Source organism: Prinia subflava, chromosome 1 (genome assembly GCF_021018805.1).
Source record: "Prinia subflava isolate CZ2003 ecotype Zambia chromosome 1, Cam_Psub_1.2, whole genome shotgun sequence".
NCBI lineage: Eukaryota > Metazoa > Chordata > Aves > Passeriformes > Cisticolidae > Prinia > Prinia subflava.
Genome location: NC_086247.1, coordinates 106,438,832 through 106,460,692, shown reverse-complemented (window position 1 = coordinate 106,460,692; position 21,861 = coordinate 106,438,832). Strand labels below are relative to the sequence as shown.

Below are 21,861 nucleotides of genomic sequence, written 5' to 3'. Positions count from 1 at the left end.
TAAGTGAAGAAAGTCTTTGAACTAGAAAAATAGTTCATAAGCTATGAAGTGCAGAAAAAGGGCAAGTTAGATGCCTTCATTATGCAGCCTAAGTAGTTAATTTTCACAAATTAATTTCTTAAAATGTATTTGCATTCTTGACAATGCTAGTTCAGACTGAAAATTTTTCAAAAGGAAGCAACCATCTAGATCTAAAAATGTGATACTGTTGTTCAGTTCTTTTGAGCTTGACAGCCCAGATTTTTGGGATATGAATACTTAAATCTGAATTTTACAGACTGATGCCTCAGTAAATGGAAAAATGCCTCTTCAGCATCTTAAACACCCCTTCTCAGGTTCCTGCAGCCAGGAGCAGCAGATGAGTGCTATGGGACACATTTGGAGATCTGACAGGTGAAGATAAATGCACAGAGATGGAGAAAACCAAACAGAGCCATTCCCAAATGAGCAGCTGATGAAGGCATACATCCAGGTCACAAAAAGGATAGAGGGAATGCTGACCAAATGCTAGGGTAAGGTCTTAAACAGGCTTTCTCTGCATCACATTCAATTGCACTGCTTCAAAAAAACCATTCTGAGGGAAGAGGTTGTTAATGGAATAGACCTAAAAATTTTTCTGCACACAAATTATGCTTTCTAAAAGATTCCTATGGTATTTGAAGGGAGTAATTTCTTCAATTAAAAAGTCTCATTTTCTCTGTAATCTGTGCAGCAGACTTACAAAATGTTAATTGCCACAAAATTTTTATAAATTCGTGCATTACACAATTAATGATACAATATATTTATAGCAATTATCTGTTTCCAGTAAAAGTAAATAAAGTGCGATTGGCCTCAGGTGTGAAAATGTGGGATTTAATTTGTGCTAATCTGCCTCAGCCTGGGGAATACTGAATTCATTCTATGTGAGAATAATTTATTTGCAATATCCCTGACTGCTATAAACAAAACATTCTCAAGGGAAGGTGCAATAAAGCTAACAGAGAGGTGCAATCTAGCCCAGCATTTCCCAACAGTAAAATGCAAACAGAACAGCTTTCCAAAGCTTCTCCCAAAAGAAGTTAAATTCATCTGCTTCAGACCCATAAGAAAACAAAAATGCTTTGGAGAGCATCTGTGAAGAGCTGTTTATCATCCCTTTCCTTTCTTTTTCATTGAATTGAAAAGGAGGTGACAAACAGGTTTTAAGACTGACCAAAGGATTTTACTTTCAAGTTCGTCTGAATTATTTTTTCTCTTGTTTGAGGTAATGCTTCCTTCATTTTCTGAAGCTACCATTTGCCACCCTTCTCCAAGCATCCCTGTGCAGCTGGGTGGGAGGAAAGAGAGGCACAGAGAGAGGAAAGCACCCTTTTGGGGCTAGAGCTGCTACTGCATCTCTGGCAGGGTGATGGAGGAGGCTGGAGCGAGTGGCCAGGCATCCTGGTTCTGATTTTGACCCTGCAGCTGCTTCACTGGCAAGGCACTTCAGCTCTGGGTGCCTTTGCCTCCTTCCTGTGAAGTGTGGTTTATCAGGACTCTGCCAAGCCTACAAGGAGCAGAAAAGTGCAGAATATTGCTAGTGCCACTAGAGGGGATCACTTGAGCATGCTGGGGACCTGCTGCTCCCACAGGAGTGAGGCAAAGCCCTGTCACTGCCAGGTCAGGCACAGAGCTGCCATGGCAAGGACGAGCATTAGGACAACAAGGTTGCAGCCAGGGGGACATTTTGGACAGGATCTCTGCAGAGTCTGCTCCTCGAGTCTCCCCAGTTTGCAGTGGACCCAGCAAAGCTGGTGACACCTCCTCTGCCACACTGCTGCTCTGACCCTTTCAAAATGACCCCATAGGCCTTTTCTTCCTCATGGGTAACTCACGTTATCTGGTGGTGGGTTTGGTCCACCACACAGGTTTTCATACAAACCACCTCTCACAAAAGTTTGCTTCTTAAGCCTGTCTTTGAACACTTAGTCACATTTTGAACTCAGCCTTCCACAATTATTCATCCCTACAGCTGCCGAAAACATGACAAACACTGGAGATGAGAAACCTATGGCATGGCATTTCCAAACCTCCACCAAGGAAGGAAATGGTATTTTTCATTTTTATGTTACGCTTGGTTACCTTTCCTGTTATCTTATCAGTGAGCAAGGAAAAATGTTCGCAGAGTCTGAGCATGAGCCATAAACATCTTTTGTGGTTATCAAATGCCTCCGTGTTTGCTTTGCCATTTAATTACAGGACTCACGTAGGGCATTTATTGTTTGCATCTGTTGCCGCTGTGAACAATGTCTGCTCTTCTGATCACCACAAAGGCAGTTTGTTATGTGGATGCCTGTCAGTGACATGTTTTATCATCTTGCTGAGCAGAACCCCCCTGCTGCAGGGGGATCCTGTGCTGCAGCTTGGCGGGTCCCTGAAATAGCCAGATACCACAAGGGCAGCTCCTCACCACACTGCTACTGTGAAATGGACACTAGCTGAATGCTGAAACCAGTTTTTTGAGGTTTCTGCAAATATTTTTCTTATTACAAAGCATTTTCTTCTTCTTCTATATTATATGATATTATGGCACATTCTTATTACAAAATACATTTTCATAAAACATTTAAAAGCTCATGTTTTATATCGTGATGATCTCAAGCACACGTCCAGAGGGCAAATTAACTAAATATCTAAGTAACAAGAAAAATGCATTGGCAGCATCATTAGCCAGCCTTGTCCCACTTTCCTATTCCTCAAACTTGTAGTTTTAGTGAATGCAGTGGATTTTGTTTTCAAGCACCTTATATCACAGTACTTACAACTTTTTCAGTTTTGGCTTCTCCTATTTAACTTTAGGTACATTGGAATGAAAATCTGCATCTTGTTATGAGTAGTCATTTTTGGTCATCTAAAACCAAACAACTACACTAATATACTAATAAAAGTAGCCACATTATGCCCATTCTCTATAATCCAGCTTCAACACTCTGCTAGCCAAGTAAAAAAAAATTGTCTTTCTCTTTCCACACTGGGACTGGCAGCAGTTATTTTTACTCTTAATCTGCTTTTTTTAAGATGGTACAACACTAGGTACAGAATTAGCAAATTGCTCACTCTGTTCTGCAGGTTTAAGAAGACAAGCTATGGCTGCAATTAAAATAATCCATTTGCTCACCCTTCCTCCTATTAGCATGTGAACTTCAAACCCATGAAAAGCAGCTGACTGAAATCTCTGGAAACCAGAGTTAAGAGGATAATCTTGTCCCCTACACAATGTCCTATTTGCTCTCTTGTATCCCAAGAAACAATATGTGTACTTTACAAGATGATCATTACAGAGATAGCAATCACAATGTAAATCCACATCAGGGCAATCCAGCTGCATTTACTAAAGTACACCTAGTAAGGATCAACAAAAAAAAATTCCTTTGGGAGTATGCTTTCATTTGGCCCCATGCGAGGAATTTTACTGTTGGGCAGGTACTTTGAATTCCAACTACCTTTGTGTTAAAAATAAACAATAAACTCCAAACCAATTTAAGTATGTCTCAGTCTGTGTGGCAGCAGAAGCTGATTACCCTGAGCAGAGTGCAGGTTGTCCCTACGTGATGGAAATCTGACTGATGGGCACCTATTTAAATGGGCAGGCTGCTGATGAAGGTTTCTAGATGTTGGATGTGAGATAACTCAGTCCAGCTTTCTTACAGTCAGCACTGACTCCAAAAATCAATACACAATGCTTTCTTCTGCTTTAATAAAACATGAAGAAGTATGTAAAGCTTGGAGACTAGATTATATTTTCAAAGCCTTAAACCACACTGTCTGCTCACAAATGACTTTGGAGAAACTTGTAAAGTATCCTTTGATCATCTGTAGGCTCAAATAAAAACAAAAAGGTTTCAAATGGAATTGTTGCTACTTGCATGTCTATCTATACAACTGCATCTTAATTTTTCTAGGAAACTCACAAAGCATGAATTATGCATGTCTTAAAATGTTACAAAGGCATAATATAAGCTTAGCTGCCTGTCTGAATTATTCTATTCAGATGTCTACTAGTATATAGAGAGACTGAAAAAAAGGGTTTAGGTCTGACAGTGTCATAGTATCACCACAGACATCAAAGGACTTTTCATGCAAGAGTTGACAAAATGCGTCTCTTTTAATGAATAAGAATTGGGTAAAGCATGAGATCATAAATGTTTCACTAAAATACCATAAAATTCTTCCAACCATGAGCAAAGTGCTGGTTTAATTATTTTTGAAACTTTAAAAATGAACAAACCTATCTAAAATCTCCACAACATAAATTGAAGAACCATGATGGCACAGTATGCCATTCTGTCATCAAAAGGAAATCTTGATATGCAGCTTAAAGAACCCTTGAGAGCAGGCACTAAAACCTGAGGGGAAATTCAATCACCTTGCCTCTTTTAGTGCCTGTCATTCCCCAATTTAAGAGAGGAGGAAATAATTCTCTGTATGTGCACACAGACCTCCTACAGACCTCCAATGTACAAGCTACTGTGATTAATCAAAAGTTTGAAATTAATGTACAAAGCTTATTTTCTTCAATTATGATTAAACATCAAAGCAAGCAGTCTAGATTCTTTATCAGAATATCCAGGTCTCAAGAGTTACCAACCAATATACTGAGAGTGTCCAAATTTGTTTTGGAAGTTTTAAGGAAAGAAGGGACAGAGAAAGGAATAAAACAAATGATCCCATCAGGTAGGGGGATAGTAAACCTTAAAAAAGTTGTGTTTCATACACTGCCATGACAATCAGGTTATTGAAACTGAAAAATAGTAACACAAAGAAAAGATGGAAGATTTTTTTTTTTTTTCACACAAGTAATTTACTGCATCTTGTGAGGTCTTCTCTCTTCTCATTCACTTCTGAAAGGATGGGCTGAATGCTCTCCAGGCCCACATGGCCCTTGCCTGCCAAGGTTTCAAAAGTGACTGCATAGAAATGGGTACCCTTAGCACGCAGGGAAGATGCAGACAGAGTACTAACATGCTGTGATCACTAAAGCCTCTTGCCAGGTAAGGATGAAAAATTAGTGTTTAGTTTGGTGAAGCCAGGGCTGCAGTGGCAGCTGTCACCTACCAATCAGGTGGGTAAACCTTGGGTACCAGCATATAATGTATCAGCCCCCACAAACCCTCAAGTGCTTCACGAGCCCACACAACAACACAGTTCGCTTCACTCACAGATCCCTTCAGATGTTTATCAGCTGAGTAACTCACATCACAACCACATATCATTTGAAGGGGTAAGAGCACAAAAATCTCCTTATGACTCCAAGAAAGGACTTAGATAAGCAAAATATAATTAGAGAAGTGTTAGAAATGAGAGATGCAAGAGCTTAGCATTCCCTCCCCTTTACAGACACAGGTACAAAATCAAGAGTGATTTCTGAAGGCAGAGATGCTAGGTTCAGGATCGTGCAGCAGAGTGCCACCACCAGACACAAACCTTGGTAGTCCAATGGTAAATGTTTCAGGTTTGCCCCACTGAGTTAAGAATTGCCCATGTCTTCAATGACACAGGCAGTAAGATACAATGCCAGTATTATTGAACCTGACAGAACTGGTAGGTGAAGTCACAGAACTATCAGCAACAGAAAACACAAGTAGCAAAATAGTCATATCAGAGAAAAAACTCCCTGATCTTGTATGAACTTCCACAACAATGCCTAACACTGCAAAGTAAATTTCTTTGTTTTCTTTGTTGAGTGACCTGGGCTGGTGGCAGAAATGGAACCATTCTTTATCTGAATTCCCTAGGATTGCTAATAATATTTCAACTCAAGTTGTGAGAAATTATATAGACAAATCCTTCTTTTACTCAGATAGAAGGTCTGTAAGTAATAGGCAGCTGTTAATACATTTATTTAAAACAAGCACATATTATGAACTAGTCTTTATAAAGTTGCTTTTTAAGCTCTTGATTTTAGCAACCCTATACTGTTTGGTAAATTATCTCACTATTGCTCCTTCTGTGTTCCTGGATCATTAGTCAGGAGAAGGATGTCAGAAATCCCACATAAGAACAAGGCTCCAGGTCATCTGGCTAAGACAGTGTGCATATTGGACTTCCTTTCTCTCTTTAGCCAGGGCTCTGGTACTGCTGACAACTAATATGCCTGAAAAAACTCAACAAAGGTTATTCCTCACTGTGACCTAAAAATTCACCTTCACTCTGAAGTAGGAAATGGATTTTGGGACCACTTCAATAATAGACAGTTCCAATTAGAAGTCAGGCATGATATTTCTACCGGCTCTGACATAACATTTGAGTCTGGTGACTTCAGAGCACTTGTAAGGCATGTGTTGACAGAGCAGCAGTCTCACTTTTCATTCCCAACCAACATTCTACAACAAACATCTCCCAAGGAGAGCCTCAAGATCCAGTCAGAGGATCCCAACAAAAACAGGGAAGACAGCTGGCCACAAACGCATGAGTTTGCCATTCTTAGAAAATGGCAGAGATACTGTTCAGCCTCATGGTAAATCGGGTAAAAATTGGATGTCTAAGGACCACTAAGACAGACCTGCTCTTTATTGCTTTTCTGAAGGTCAGGAGATTGGTTGAAGCTTCTAGAATTGTTACTGAGGAGCTTTTTGGTTGAATTTTTATTTCACTGGTTTTCAGGTTTTGTTTGTTCATTTGTGGGGTTTGAGGTTTTTTTGGTTCATTGGTTGGTTTCTGTTGGGGTTTTTTGGTTTGTTGGTTGGTTTGGGGTTTTTTTTGTTGCTGTTTTTTCCATTTTCTTTTTGTTTTAGCAGGCTAAACTGCACAGAACTCTGTCATGATTGTGTCCACTCTTGAATATTTTATCACTTTAGTGCTCACATGAAACGAAAGGGATGCACAGAATTATCACTGCAGTACTCTCTCTGCATTATTTACAACCTTGGAGGCTGCAGCGCTTCAGCATAATATTGCTAACATAAAAAGGCAGAATTTCCCCTCAAGCCAGGATTTTAGTCTCATAGTTTGCAGTGCAACATGACTGAAAAAGGTCTGTGAACCTCCTTATATCTCCCATCCTCAATCCACCACTTTCTAAATGCTGGCATTCCGATGTGCAAAGCGTCCAAAGAGATAAATCTCTGGACTTTCAGCAGAATGGGAATTAGTAAATCCCTGTGCCTCTAGGGAAGAATATATTGCCTTGTTTCACCATTCTGCCCAGTTATTCCCACCCCACCCTTTTTCTTGCCTTGTTAAAGTCTTCTGAAGTTGCCCTCATTTCCTTCCACGTCTTGTTCAAAAGCTGAATGCAGATACAGAAGAACTCCTCAAACGATCTGTCATGGGTGAAGAACATGGGATGGAAATCGTTGCAGGTCTCACTGGCTAAAAACAGAAAAACAAGTGGGGGTGGAATAAAACATGTACAGGCAGGAGCTTCAAAAAATAAACGTAAAATACAATCAGCCATGAAATTTAGGAAGTAGTGTATTTGAGTGAAATCCCAGCTCTTGGAGCAAAAGTTATCAAAACACTACTGTGAAAAGCCAGCCTTGGTCTACAGTCTTAAAGACAACACAACACAGACCCTTGTCTTTAGGGGACCAACAGCAAGAAGAGGAAGCAACTACCTGTTTGCCTGAATATTCTCTCAATGCTTTTTGTTTGTGCCAAGTTTTGTTGCTCAGTCTGGGACAGAGAGACAAAGGGAAAAAGCACAGTTCTCTCATCAAAACAAGAGCCTTCCCCACTGCTGTAACAGCATGGTCCATCTTACCTGCTGAGAATCAAACACCAGGGCCCATTGCTCACAGAACAGGATTAGATCAATGTACATACTGAAATGTGAAGCTCTGCTGACACAGCAGATGATCTACCGTATTGTACAGAGGTAACAAGAAAAATGTTGACAGATACAGAGATGAAAATATAACTGATTAAATTTGGTCTTTGAAAATAACCAGAATCAAAAGCAATGGATCTTCTACAATCTATCCCTTATCTGAGACAAACATAATACAAACCAAACAAACAAAACCAAAAAACAATCCCTAAACTTCCTTATTTTTTACCAAATACTGGCTTTAAGGAAATAAAAAAAAAAAATCAAGGAACACTGTAGTGATGATCCCAAAATGGAAAAGCAGAAGTGTGCTGTGATTCTCCTTGAGCAAAGAATGAATTTTCAAAAACAAAGGGCTGAAGCAGTGCTGACCTCTGGGCATGTCTGAGCAACCTGAGTAGAGAAGGGCCTTTACCCAAGGACTGAAAAGAATCTTTAAACTCTTGACAGGGCCACATGACTTGTAGGGCCACATCAGGAGTTTGCATATCTATGTTCTTAAAAAGGCAAAGAAAAATAAGTCAAGCTGAATAAGCTTGACTTATATACCTAGTCCCAAATCTCTCAGCTTCAGCTACCACCCTTTCATAAATTCTCCTTTGAACTTTTCCAGCAGTCACTCATATGCTTAAATAGCAGCACCTTTCCTTACTTCGGGATCAAACAACCACTACTTAGGCAAACTTCCTCCTGTGCAAGAAAAATGGAATTATCAAGCACTGGGATAAATCACATTTTCCTGAGGCTGAGTCGCTGTCTGACATCCCCTTTCTCTCACTGGAACTGGACAAATTAGAATTAAGACTCTGTGCAGGAGGATGTGAATGGCTCAGGCAGGCTGACTCCCTGCACCAGCTGCAGACACTTGGTCTTGGTCCCTCTTCCAGCCACAAAACTCTCCTTTCAGTGTGTTTAGTTACCTCTGCTGTAGGAACATGAATTGTGTTTAGAACCACCTGAACACACACCAAAAAAAAAAAAAAAAAAAAAAAAAAAAAAAAAAAAAAAAAAAAAAAAAAAAAAGAGAGAGAAGTTTCTGATCTTTCCCAGCATGCCATATTCCAATTAGAAAGCAAAACTCTGGAGCTCATTTGTAAATTTGAAGCCTAATTTTAACATCAGATTTACTAAGATCTAATCAATTCTTCATCTTCATCTACACAGAAAGGATGGGAGTTAAATTTGGAGCACAGGTTTAATTCTAATCAAGTAAACTCCATTTACTTCAAAGGATTTGCAGTCAAGGGGGAATTAGTCAAAGCAGGGACCTATATTTATGAGGAACAACTCAATCCCTTCCAAAGAACAAAATGCCTCAGGCGTGGTTTTCAGAGCACCTTCAGCTTCCATTCATTCCACTGAGCTGCAAGGGCTCAGCACTTCCCATAATCAGACCTTCAGCCTATAATAATGTCAGAGACACAGCAGAACAGAGGGCACTTCTCTTTAAGTCATGAAATACTATAATGGTGAGTAGAAATAAAATAACACCAAGCAGAAGAACGCAGCCAGTACCTTCACTGTATAAATCACAGCGCGAAACAAGGCAATAACCCTCGACATACACTGGCCTTTCTGATCCTCCTCAAAGCCTGAGCTCCTCACTGCTCCTGCTCATAAAAATCAATAAATCAAAATTAATGGAAAGGCTAGGGATTCTCAGAAAATTGATCATCGGTTCTAACTCATGCTCCTTATGATAATCAGCCTCACACTGTATCTACTACGGGGACTGTTCTGCATGCAGAATTAGAGATGACATCTCTCCTCACCTTATTTTTTAACTAGGCAATGGATGGTGTTTTATGCCTTTCAGTTGCAAAATGAAAGAGTAAAAATCACTGTTACTGACATAAATGGAGAAAGTTGGGCCTGTTAGAAGGCAGGATGAATATCTTAAAGCACAAAACAAATTCTAGGAATAATTTGAAACCAAATGAGAAACAGCTTCTTCAAAATTCCCACAATCATCCATATAGCAGAGACAAAAAGAAATCCAACCTGCTTCAGTGCCAGCCTTTTCTATGTCTTGAAAATTCTATCCACAGTAATACAAAATCATAGAATTCAATGGAAAAATCTTCAGGCTGCAGCTGTAGTTAAATCTGTTCAGAGTGTTTAAATATCTAATGAAGGATAACCCTTGTCCCAATACTTCCCTTCTCTTTTTGACAGGTGAGTTGAGGATGAAAGAAAAGGTGATGCTGTTGTTGTTATCGTGTTAAGACCAAAGTAAGACTAAGTTACAAGCTTCTGTCTTTGCCCACTCTCCAACCCCAAGACAGCATTTCCAATATCAGACCAAGATCAGAGTTAGCAAATTTAGAGGCTGCCCAGTTTTAATGATTGAAAATGTCTTGAATTTATCTTTTTACTAACTTGCAATCTGACTAGCTCTAAACTGAAACAGAGGTCTAGTCTTGGAAAAATATGGAGACCTGCATAAGAGCTGTGTGCAAAATTCTGGCCCTTAAGCCCAGTACTTTCCAACCATTCTTTTCCCAAGCAGGGACCAACCACATTTACAACCACATAAAAACATCCACATGGCTGCAATGTGGAGACACAAATCATCATGATTATTCACCATCAAGTTTTAATTAAGCCTCTGAGAGATCACCTTCCAAATGCAAGCCACAGATGTCTAGCCTACATAAATCAGGTGAAGATCTTGTTGATTTTCCATTCTTGGCACACTTCTTGGAGCTGTAGATCAATATGCCACCTCTCAGGATACAAAGTAGTCCCTCAAGTTTCTAGATGAACTATAGCTGGAACTTTGAGAAAAAAGCTTAGTTCATTTCTCATCATAAATTTCACTAGCAAAAAAAAAAGAGCTAATTTGTACCTGGGAGTTTTTGTGGTTCGCACAGTGGGTATTTTTAGTGTCTACCCAACACAATTTTGTCTGTCAGTTGCTTCCTAAATGACAATAAAGGCATTCAAGAATCCCAGACTGTTTGAGGAATAAACAGATTTGACACGTTACATTGTTCCTCCATGAATTAGTAGAAAACAACAGGGGCAAAAAAAGTGAGAAAGAAAAGAGTTGTACCTTCATTTTGTACCCCATCTTTAAACACCTTTTCTTTTCCCAGGAGACAGAATATCATCAGGGTTGAATTTCTTTTAGCTGTGTCAAGAACAGCTAGGTATTTGCATATTTGCATAAGCCTGTCTTGAAAGGGCACAGATTATGTGATGATATTTCAATAAGTGTTTTGCTTGAAGTACAGCAGAGATTTAAATTTCAAAGTTGCTGTGGGGAACTGAACATGGACAACAGGGAATTCTCCATGCAAGACAGACTCCAGGAAAGCACCAGTGCACCAGACCAGACAGCAGGCTGCTGTGCCACCTCACAGTCCAAAACAGTTATGAACAAAAGGTCACAGTTCAACAGAAACTGGCTGATTGCTGAAAGGGCTCATTACATTTCCCCCCCATGTTTAAAAGTAGACTACACATAGATATCTTCTACACGTGGTTTCCACTTGGAAGGGAAGGAAAAGATTAATGCAATTTCTTTTCTTAGATTGTTTCGTGGAGCACTAGGGAGTAACACAGAGATAAGATCACCCTGCCCCCAATGCTAGAACAGCAGGCAGAGACACAGTGATACACCTCTGTAGGCAAGGTACTGCCCTTGATCTTGAGAAAGCTCTGCTTTCTTTCTGACTCTGCTAAACTGCTGTGTTGATACTTCTCATCCCCCACCATCTCTCTAAAAGGGCATGTGGTCATTCTGACCTCCCTTGTGATGTTCTTGAATTGAAGAGATGAAAAAGATTGTACTGGTATGAAAGCCATATCCATCATGAAGGGAATGTTTGAAATTAGGAACTACCCAATCCATTATTTACAAAATCCATTCCTGATGCTATAGGGGATCAAGGTGAGGTGAGTTAAACAGTCATTTTTCTGTAAATTTAAGGCTTGGATCCATGAAATTGGGAATGCATATGAAAGACAATCACAAATAAGACACTTCATTCAAGGATGTCAGATATGTACAATCATTCTGCAAAATAGAACTTCAATAGACCTGATTAAGTAGATAATAAATAAAAGTGATAAGGTTGCTCTGTATTCTCAAGTATTTCAAAAGCGGGGAGTCAGCTTAAATCAATCACATTATTCAGTCAGCCAACTAAACACGGTCACCTGGCAAAAATGCTGTCACGCAGAGAGGCAGACAGACACCTGTGGTGAGGAGTCAGCCTCTGTGCTAGGGGAGGTATTAGCAGATCCTGTGCACCCTGAAACTCCTCAAGAAAAACATCCTGAAGCTGCATAGGAACAATTTTGAGGTGAGGGAAGCAGTGATGCAGAACCCTGGGAAACTGGTTTGCAAAGTCCCAGGGAGAGAGGGGTTCAAAAACATCTCCCTGTCTGAAAGGTACCTGGGAGCCATGTGATCCAATTTTCAAAGCGAGCTGTGCTTTCTCTTCCTGAGCTGCTGCTTAATTCAGTGTGAGTCATTTATCCCTTCAGTTGTTTTCCCGAATTTCACAGAATGGAGATGATAATATTTCATCAGAGAGGAGGCGGGTGGAAAGAACCACTGCAGTTTCAGAAGTGCAGCAAGATCCACAAGTGAAGCGTGCCATACGGACCTTGGAAATATCATCTCCACTTGGCATGCACTCCTCTGGGATTATTATTTGCCAATAAGAGAAGAACCAAAGAGCAACTAATTCTCACTAGCTCTCAGGAGGAGAAGCACTGTAATTTTGCCTCTCCCTGAAAATGCAGTACAGTAAAAATAACTACTGCCATGACTGTTTTTATATATGCAATCAAAAATTCTCAGTAATACATATAAGAACATATAAGAAAAAGAGCACCTAATACTGCAGAAATACAGTGATTGCCAAGTTTTCTATACTGCTGATCCCTGTGGTCTGCCAGGGATTTGAACCTTTGGCTACCTTTCTGGCACATGATAGGGAAAGAGTGTAATTTAAAGCAAGGAAGGTCACTGGCAGTGGCAGTGCAGTAATGAAGTAGTAATATAGCTGCAAATTGTGTGATTTTCTTTCCTAGGGAACAGTTCTTTTTAGAAGACTCAACTGGTATTAGAACAAAAGCCACCAAAATTGCCTAGCAACACAGGGCTACAAGAGAGCTTCAACATTTTACCTTACCTGATCACATATTTAGTTGGAATAGAAACTATAAGAAATTGCTAAGCATGCAGCAAAACCCATCAACTCAAACTCCTAAGAACATAAGGCAATGCCATTTCTCTGAACCTGTGAGATCTATAATGGTGCTATAGAGAGAAACTGGAAATAAAAGCACACATAAAAGGCATCCTGCGGTCTGCAAGTTTCTCAATGCTGAGAGTAAATTTAATATGCAATGAAAAACAAGGATTCCATGAAACTTCAGGACCGGGATGTTCATGGCTTATGCAGCCCCAAGCTCTTCAGTAACTTCCGCAGATTTGCTTTAAAGATGACTGCAGCTTTGTCAGAAAAGCATATCCTCTCCCGAATATATCATTAAATAATGGAGCCACTCTTTAAAAATTCACTTCTCTCACGGTCCCAAATAAAAGTGGTGAAAGAAGAACCCTGACTACTGCAGCACAACTCCACAAAGCCCTGCTCTCATCACTACCAAGAGATCCAGCAGTCCAGAGGTGGAAATAGGCAGGCATCAGATTTGCTCTGCAACACCCAGCAGTGGTGGTGAACTGAAAGAAGCCAGTGGAGCCAGTGGTGTCCACACAGGCAGGCTGACTTTGTAAAGATAACGACCCTTTGCAGCTCTCAGTAAATACACAGATTTCACTGTACCTCTCCTGCTTAGACCAGACCTGAAGGCTGAACACTGGACTTTGGAAATGCAAACAGAAAGGCAAAGTAGAAAGAGAATTTAAAAAAAGACTCTTATATGCAACTAGGAAATGAGAAGAATTACAAAGAGTTCCCCATCTCGTTCAAGAGCAGCCTATTTTTGTTTGTGACAAAACAGGTGTCAATTATAAATAAATCTGAACTGCCTCTGCAATCTGTCACAGCATACTGCTGGGCAACAGGAAAGTTCTCTGCTTCCCTCTTGATTTCTTCACTATTTCCAGTACTAAAAAAAAGCAGTAATCAATAACAGTAATAAAATGTAGTTTTAAAACCTGATGGATAATTGGAATATCATTTTCAGAAGTGAGGGAGCACTTCATATGAATTAGTCAGGCACTTCTAGGAGAAAACTCCTTGAGAGTAAAAATTGTATGAAAAAACCAAGGGCTTAAATTCATCATAGAAAAAAAATCTTTTGTGAAGAAAAGGACACAGGTCCACAAGCACATATCTCTAATTATTCTCTGGCATATTTATAGTATCCCTGAACAACTATATAGAATCATAGAATTATCTACGTTGGAAACGACCTTAGAGAATATCAGAATGTTAGTTGATTAACATGAGAAATTTGCTTGGGGCCCATGAAGTCTTTATGGTCACTTCCAGCAAACATATTGAACAAGAGGGAAGTAGACATAAGAAAAATCTACAGGAGGTTCATTAACAAATAAACATATAATACAAAACTTTCTTACAAGTGTTAACACTGCTTCTCTGTCAGGTTCTTGACACCTTGCAAAGCACAGAGGGTAATGACGGCTACATGAAAGCTTAAAAACTACCAATGAAACCACCATATAAAAAAGCATTTCTCACAATATCCAGGCACACAGATTGTCTACTTGAAGTCCGGCAGACACACAGACACAGGCAGTGGCACTGACAGAAGGCCAGCTAAGCTCAGACCTGTGAAGGGCAGCACTTTCTCACGTCTGTTCCATGTTGATACCCCGTTCCTTTACCTGTTGCACCCTTTCTCTCTTAAGCCCTCAAAGAAACCAGACTTAATCTCATCTCCAGACAAATCAGGAAGAATGCCAGTGGCAATGGGGGAGGTAGATATGCAGCATTTATAAAGAACAGTGTAAAAGCAATCACCGTGCAACCACACTTCTTAGCCCTACAGTACCCATTGGCAAAGTTTGTTGCTAAATGCTACATTCTGGCACATTTTCTAACTGTTGCAGCACCTCAGACACAGAACTCTGAGGGCTGGGGTCAGCAGCTCCTGGGTGCAGAAGCAGCAGGTATTTGCTCTGCCACTGCTTGTGCATCTCCTTGACGTCATCTCCCACAAGCACTGCAATGAGAGACTGCTGTTCATGGCAGAAGTGCTGACTTTTCATGTCTTACTTAATCTGGCTAGTTTAGAGAGCACCAGCTTATTGCTTCTCCTCCTGAAGGGATTCTTGCTAAAAAGCAAATGCTTACCTCTAATTACTCATTTTCTTTATTAGGAAGTTGCAAAGTCGGTATTACAGGTTATAATTCATGCCTCTCCAAAGACCTTCGTGAGATACTTCATCCAGAATATCCTCTGGTTACCATTTGAAATACAGACCATGCTGGTTTTGATTCACAAGAGGGGAGGAACTGTCACTGAAAATTAATTCTGCTTTAAGTAAGCTGGCTCAGGCTCCATCTGTAAGCAAAACTTAAAGGAGCCCATGAAAACCTGCAGGAAAAACACTGCAAACAATAACCTGGGAAGTCTAGAGACTTTTTTTTAGGTTCCCCTTTGCTACCTAAGCAGCTCCCATTCCCTGTTCATGGACATCGACCTCCTCATTAAAATCCGATCTTTAGAACTGTACTGCAAAGAAACTATGTAGTCCTTGTGTAAAACAACTAGAGTAAAGAACATATTTGGGGGGGGGGGGGGGTGGTTTGGTCTTCCCAGTGAGCAAAAGCAGGACAACTATAAGGAGAAAAAACAAATGAAAACATGGAGGAGCCAACAAACCAACCGTCAAGTCAGGAAGGAATATCACCATTTTCCTAGTATCAAGCTATTCTGTTAGGAAAAAGGTTACAACTGAATTACCCATGCAGACCTGGCACAAACCATCTGTACTCACCATCAGAGTGTCTGTATATGAGATGCCCGCTCTGCTGCATTTTTATGACAGGCTGTTAGACTGCCTTCAGTGCCCCCCTGGTGGGGTATGAGACAGCTGACTGCCTGATACCTCTGCCTAATCAGTCAGGCCAGCTTCCAAAATGTAAAAACTGTGAGAATAAAGGTTTAGTCAGCCAGAAGGTGAACTAAACTCACCCAGATTCTCTGCCATCACAGAAAATGGAACAGGAGAAAAGCATTTGAAGTTCAACCACTTGCTTTGAATCAATCCCAGATATACTCAAAACTTTAAACAAGGTAACAGACAGAGACACAGGAGGAAATGACATCACTATCAATGAAAAAAACTGTCTGTGATTAAGGTATTAAGTTTACTACATCACACAACCTAGAGCAACGGCAGCTCATCTTTCATGTCAGATCTGTTCTGAGCCGTGCTGAAACTACATTGCTTGCTCAAGAATCAGGAGATGCACAGCTAGTATCTGCCCTTGACTTCTTTGAAAATATGAGCAGTGCCACCACTGCCACAGCCCCACAAAGGTCAAACCACCTTAGCAGTAACACCTCTCCTCCCTCCCCTTCTGCATCTCCACAAACTGTACCTCCTTTAAAATATGCATATTTGTACATGCATGCACTAAATTGCCAAATATAATCTTTCCCCCTTCCTTTGTGAAAATAAATTATGAGAAAGAAGAAACTGGCCACTGGATGCAGCTCTGCACAGGGAAAATCCTGTGGAATAAGCCCCAGGCTGGGAACACTCCTTAGTATGTCTACAGCCCACTCTATTCCATTCCTGGTCTGCCACAGGCAACCAGCAGCTCTAAGCTTGGCTGTGACAACATGGTGATCTGTGGGGAAATCTGTGGGCTAATCTTCCCACTCCCCATCCTTCCTGGAACCCAGATGGACTGGCTGAGGCAAAGGTCAGCCAGTGGTGAAACTCGTGGTGAAAACTGCACCTTACTTATCTAACTGCAGCCACCTACATTATTTTCTCTCTCTACAAATAGCGTTAATCTGTAAATTATGTTTTTAACTCTCTGGGCTAGAGTCCCAAAGTCAGACTGACAGAACAAAAATAAAACCGCTGAAGCATACTCTTTTTAACACAGACCAAACTGAGTAATTGCTACTCACAAAATGGGAAAACAGTGATGTGGCAGGGTGCAAGCTGCTCAGGAAACACTGAACCTCAGTGCTTGTTAGTGTTTTTATCCAAGATCATCACCATAACACACTAAGTGCCAAACATCTTCAAATGGCTTTATGAACATTAATCAGCCTCTAGAAAGACAGTAGTTAACACTCACTCTTCAAATGTCAAGCTTGACCTCTTGAAAGGAAATGGAAAATCATGTTAATAAGGCCACAGTCTCAACAAGAGAGGCTATTTAAATAATACATTTCCAAGTGGCACATTCACCTCATAAGTTACTCCACTGGAGTTTTTCACTTCATAGACCAATATGAACCAAGCTGTATGATCGTACAGCTGACAGAGCATAGTTTTGGATAGGTAGAACTACTGTCATCAAAAGTTATGTTTTAGAAATGCTTAATTAGGCTGTAATATTGCCCTACTTTATATTATTGCTCTTCTTTATAGGCTGAAACATTAAAGCAGCATTTCAGTCCTACTACTGTAAAAAAAAAGATTTCTATGTTAAAAATTGTATTTTAGTCTGGAAAAACAGGTCACTTACTTAAAGGTATTCTAAAGAGTGCAAACATTTTGAAATTAATTCCTGCCCTATATCCTAGGGCATTTGCATTGTATACTAACAGATATAATTCATTATAACTCCAAACTTTAGAGTTTCTAAAGAAGCTTAGAGAATCACCTAGTTCAGGTTAAGTGAAGTAGTGCAGGTTGTCTCCTCGTGATGCTGGGAGATAAAAAGCCCTTGAGTATAAACTGAGTGAATATATGGGAGACTGGGAGAGGAAAGAGGCCCAGACAACACATTCTTGAGGTCACATCTTTGTAAAAGATCAGGATCAGGACAATAAGGATGAAATTGAATCTTGAGTATAATGTCTCAGGTATTATTAACAGCACAGTATTCCCTGTGAGCTTGTTCCATTATTTGTGTAGTCTCTAGTTTTACTGTTGTCATTGTTATTTGATATATATTTTCTCTTTTGTATTGTAAATCAAAAAATTATTTGTTTTGTCCTTGTTGACAACAAGAATTGAATAAAGTAATTTTTACATCATGCCTTGAGGTTCCTGAATACATTTATATTTTCAATCACTTTATTCCACACTGACCATGAGTAATTGCCTAATTTTTCCTTGAGGATCTTATTTGTTGAAATGTACTATCACTCACTCCAGAAATATGTCTGTATGCATGAACATCACAGAATAGAGACATAAAAAGATGAAAATAATGATTTCTCAGAACAAACAAACAAACAGACAAACAAAAAAGAAGCAAGCAAACCCCTTCAGCTGAATTTTCTCTGTTGGAATATGGCTGTATTTGAAAAAGGATCTAAGCTAACCTTCTTAGAAATTCTCTCCTATTATTCCCATTGCAGACATTTAGCAATTTCAGACAGGAAAATGCAAGTCATCTTGTATATATAAGACCACTCTTTGTTTCTGCATTTCAATTTAAAATTAGTTCTTAAAATTTAGGATTATTGCTTAGATGTTTTTCTACAAAGCATTATCCCACTCATGTCCCAAGAGATATTGCGTATGAGGCAAGTGAACTATCCTCACTTTTATTAAAATAAACTCATTCATAACACAAGCTAAACAATATATATTCATCTGGAAAAAATACCATCATGCCCTAAGAAAGATTTTTCCAAATTTTCTTGACTGAATCTGTCCATCTGTGACATATACAGGTTATTAGCATCACTTCAAAAACTGTGAAGGAATACATCTGGAAAAGGAAAGTGTTTCCCAATCTACTGTGACAAGTTAAAGAAATAACATTTCCAAACCAACCATCAAGAAATAACTCAGTTTTCAAACGGGTTTTTGAAGAAATAGCTGTTTCTCCATCACCAATAGGATGGGTTGGATATGTTGGTTTCAAAATTACTAATGCAAAAGAAGCACTGGACTGATGCTTTTAGAAAAATAAGTGTCAGCTCCTTCCCATTTAAACTTGTATAAAAAAGTAGTAGAAACTTTTCCTATGTTCTATTAAAATTCAGCAGCCAGGAGTTTTTCCCCAGCAAGGAATTACAGAGTATGAACTCAATTGAATTCTAAACCTCTGTGGTTTTGGTTTAGGGATTATATTTGGATTCTTTTTAAACTGGAACCCAACCTGGTTCAGTATCTGGAAATACCTTCTGGGCATGAACTGGCACAAACTTAGGAAGTTCATTGCTCTCGGCAGCTCAGTAGAATGGCTCAACTGAAAGTGGAAACACCCTATGCCCAGCTGCAGGTTGTTGAGCCTGGAGAACTATAACCTGGTCATTGCAAATATTTCTGCTGCTGCTGGAGAAAAGTTGCAGTCAAACTGCTCCATGTATTTGTATCTGGCTTTCACAGAGTCAGAGCTCTCTCCTCTCCTCTCCTCTCCTCTCCTCTCCTCTCCTCTCCTCTCCTCTCCTCTCCTCTCCTCTCCTCTCCTCTCCTCTCCTCTCCTCTCCTCTCCTCTCCTCTCCTCTCCTCTCCTCTCCTCTCCTCTCCTCTCCTCTCCTCTCCTCTCCTCTCCTCTCCTCTCCTCTCCTCTCCTCTCCTCTCCTCTCCTCTCCTCTCCTCTCCTCTCCTCTCCTCTCCTCTCCTCTCCTCTCCTCTCCTCTCCCCTCCTCTCCTCTCCGAACCTCTCCGAACCTCTCCTCTCCGAACCTCTCCGAACCTCTCCGAACCTCTCCGAACCTCTCCGAACCTCTCCTCTCCGAACCTCTCCTCTCCTCTCCTCCCCTCCCCTCCCCTCCCCTCCTGTCCCTCCCCTCCCCATTAGCACCAATCCCACTCCCACAGTACAGCAGATGAATTCCAGCTTAAACTGAAACCATTTCAAAACAGACCCAACTGATTTCTTCTTGGCTACCCATTTATATTTCAGAGCCAACACCTCCTCAAACTATGAGATGCAAGGGGTTCCACTTTTCCCTAGTAGATTTAACAGCAAGCTAAAACTTACAGCCTTCTTGTTTTTCTCCTCATTCCTGAATGACATGAGGGAAATTTCTCTGAAGGTAAAATCAGCACGGTTAAGATTTTTAAGATGTGAGTCCAGGCTATCAGTGGGTTTTGACAGCACAAATGTCATTCCAGCTGAGGCTGTGCTCCAGAGGATGCCCACACCAGCAGAGGAGGGATTTCTGCCACCTCCCAAAAGGAGCAACCTGGACACACAGCTGGGGACATAAAGCCACCTGGGGGTGCCACATTTCTGTGCCATAGTCCTGATGTGGTGCCTGGCCCACATGAATGGGCAGCAGAGGACCTTGCTCCTGAAGTCACACTTAGACTTCAGTCCCCCAGTCTGATGTTCACACTTGTAAATAGCCACAGTTCCTTGATAAAGGCTTCAGGTCTCACAAAAATGTCAGTTTTCACAGCTACCCACATGAAAGTACCCCAATTATGTGCCAAACTTAGTGCTATATAATTTGCAAGAGAATCTGATTTATATACAACATCCTCTTTCTTAAATCATGCCGCTTCCTTCACCATAAAACACCCTTCCTCTCATGAAGTCCATTCTCTCTGACCTACAGGAGGCCTTGCAAGCAAGGCAGATTTTTAATAACTTTGTCATGCAAGAGGAATAAAAATGCAAACACAAGGCTTATACTTAACAAAGAGAGGAGGGAAAGGTGAAATTAGTTACTGTCATGGTTGATCTCAATAGCAGGCAGAGCTTCAGAACAAATTTTGAAAGTAAGTAAGAACCTATTGAGGTGAATAGAGACTGGTATAAATATTGCACAGGCTTACCAGGAAGGGATCAAGTCTGATTCATCTAATTTTTGACAAAATACCTCTTGTTTCTCATGGGTGAAATGTGGTGGGCTTTATCAGCACAGCAGATGATTTAGTTCTCCTGTGTCTGACTTAAGAAAAATATTTTGATATAACTCTGTGTGCCAGGCAGAAAATCAGTAATTCACCTGGACAAAATACGATTTGAGACAAGAATCAGTGTGGTGGGTGAGGCACAGATCACGTTTGGAAATGACAAAAAGGAAAGGAGAGGTATCAAGCTAAGGGCAGCACTGCTAGTATTTCTCAAAAGTCAGTCTCAAACTCTAGATTTTTGTTAATGACTTTGGCACAAAAATCTAAAAGTAACTCTACAAAATTCACTGGAGCCCAAAATTAGTGGCATTGCTGATGGTATCATAAGAGAAGATCAGACTGTCATAAAGGAAGGACTTTGAGGTCCAGAGAAATCAGAATGGTATGGCACTGAAAAGATTTTGAGTAATCAAAAGCATTTCTTCTCTAATTTGAGAGTCAACAATTGTAAAATAAAAGCGTGGAAAAAAAGACAATTTGTATCATTATGACAAAATTATTGTCATCATTATGACAAAAGTTTTAAGAAAAGCAACTGCAATCCTGAAATACAATCAGTGAGAAATTTCTAGCGTGGGTAGTGAAGTATAAAATTATGTGATACAGGGCACTGGTAATACACAAGCTGGAATAGCACCTGCAGTTCTGGGCACTCATACACAAGATATAGGGACTTAAATGAGAACACAGAAGGAAGGGCTCCTAAAATGGTCAGCAAGTAGAGAATGGTACTGAAATAGATGGAAATGTCTATGTTGGTTTAGTTTGGCATGGTGAAGGCTGAAATGAAATAACACAAATACATGGAGGAGAGGAGAGAAACACAAAGAGAATAATAATATTTTTTCCTAAATGAAGTACAAATCTGGCACAAAGATTTACAGATTTAAACTATTTCTGAATATATTTAGACTGGAAATGAAAAGGTTTCAAACCCTCTCATGCATGAAAAGAATAGTGATTAGTGTAAGGATATAGTTCAATAAATCCATGAATAGGAATATGTATTGTGTCTACCTGCAGAGATCCAGTTCTAACCCCTCATTTTCACTTCTGCAGTAGTGCTGTTTTCTGCATTTATCATTAAACCAGGGCAGCTACCCCTTAGTGC

General features: G+C 40.1%; 1 protein-coding gene across 6 annotated transcripts in view; it reads right to left on the bottom strand.

Moving 5' to 3' along the window:
• The window catches only part of ELMO1 (engulfment and cell motility 1), a 304,523-nt gene that overhangs the window by 97,679 nt on the left and 184,983 nt on the right, over positions 1 to 21,861 (bottom strand). For all 6 annotated transcript variants that reach the window (XM_063406486.1, XM_063406504.1, XM_063406491.1 and 3 more), the window contains one exon: positions 7,196 to 7,332. In XM_063406486.1, the coding sequence (XP_063262556.1) occupies positions 7,196 to 7,332 (137 nt within the window). The remainder of the gene's footprint in view (positions 1 to 7,195; positions 7,333 to 21,861) is intronic.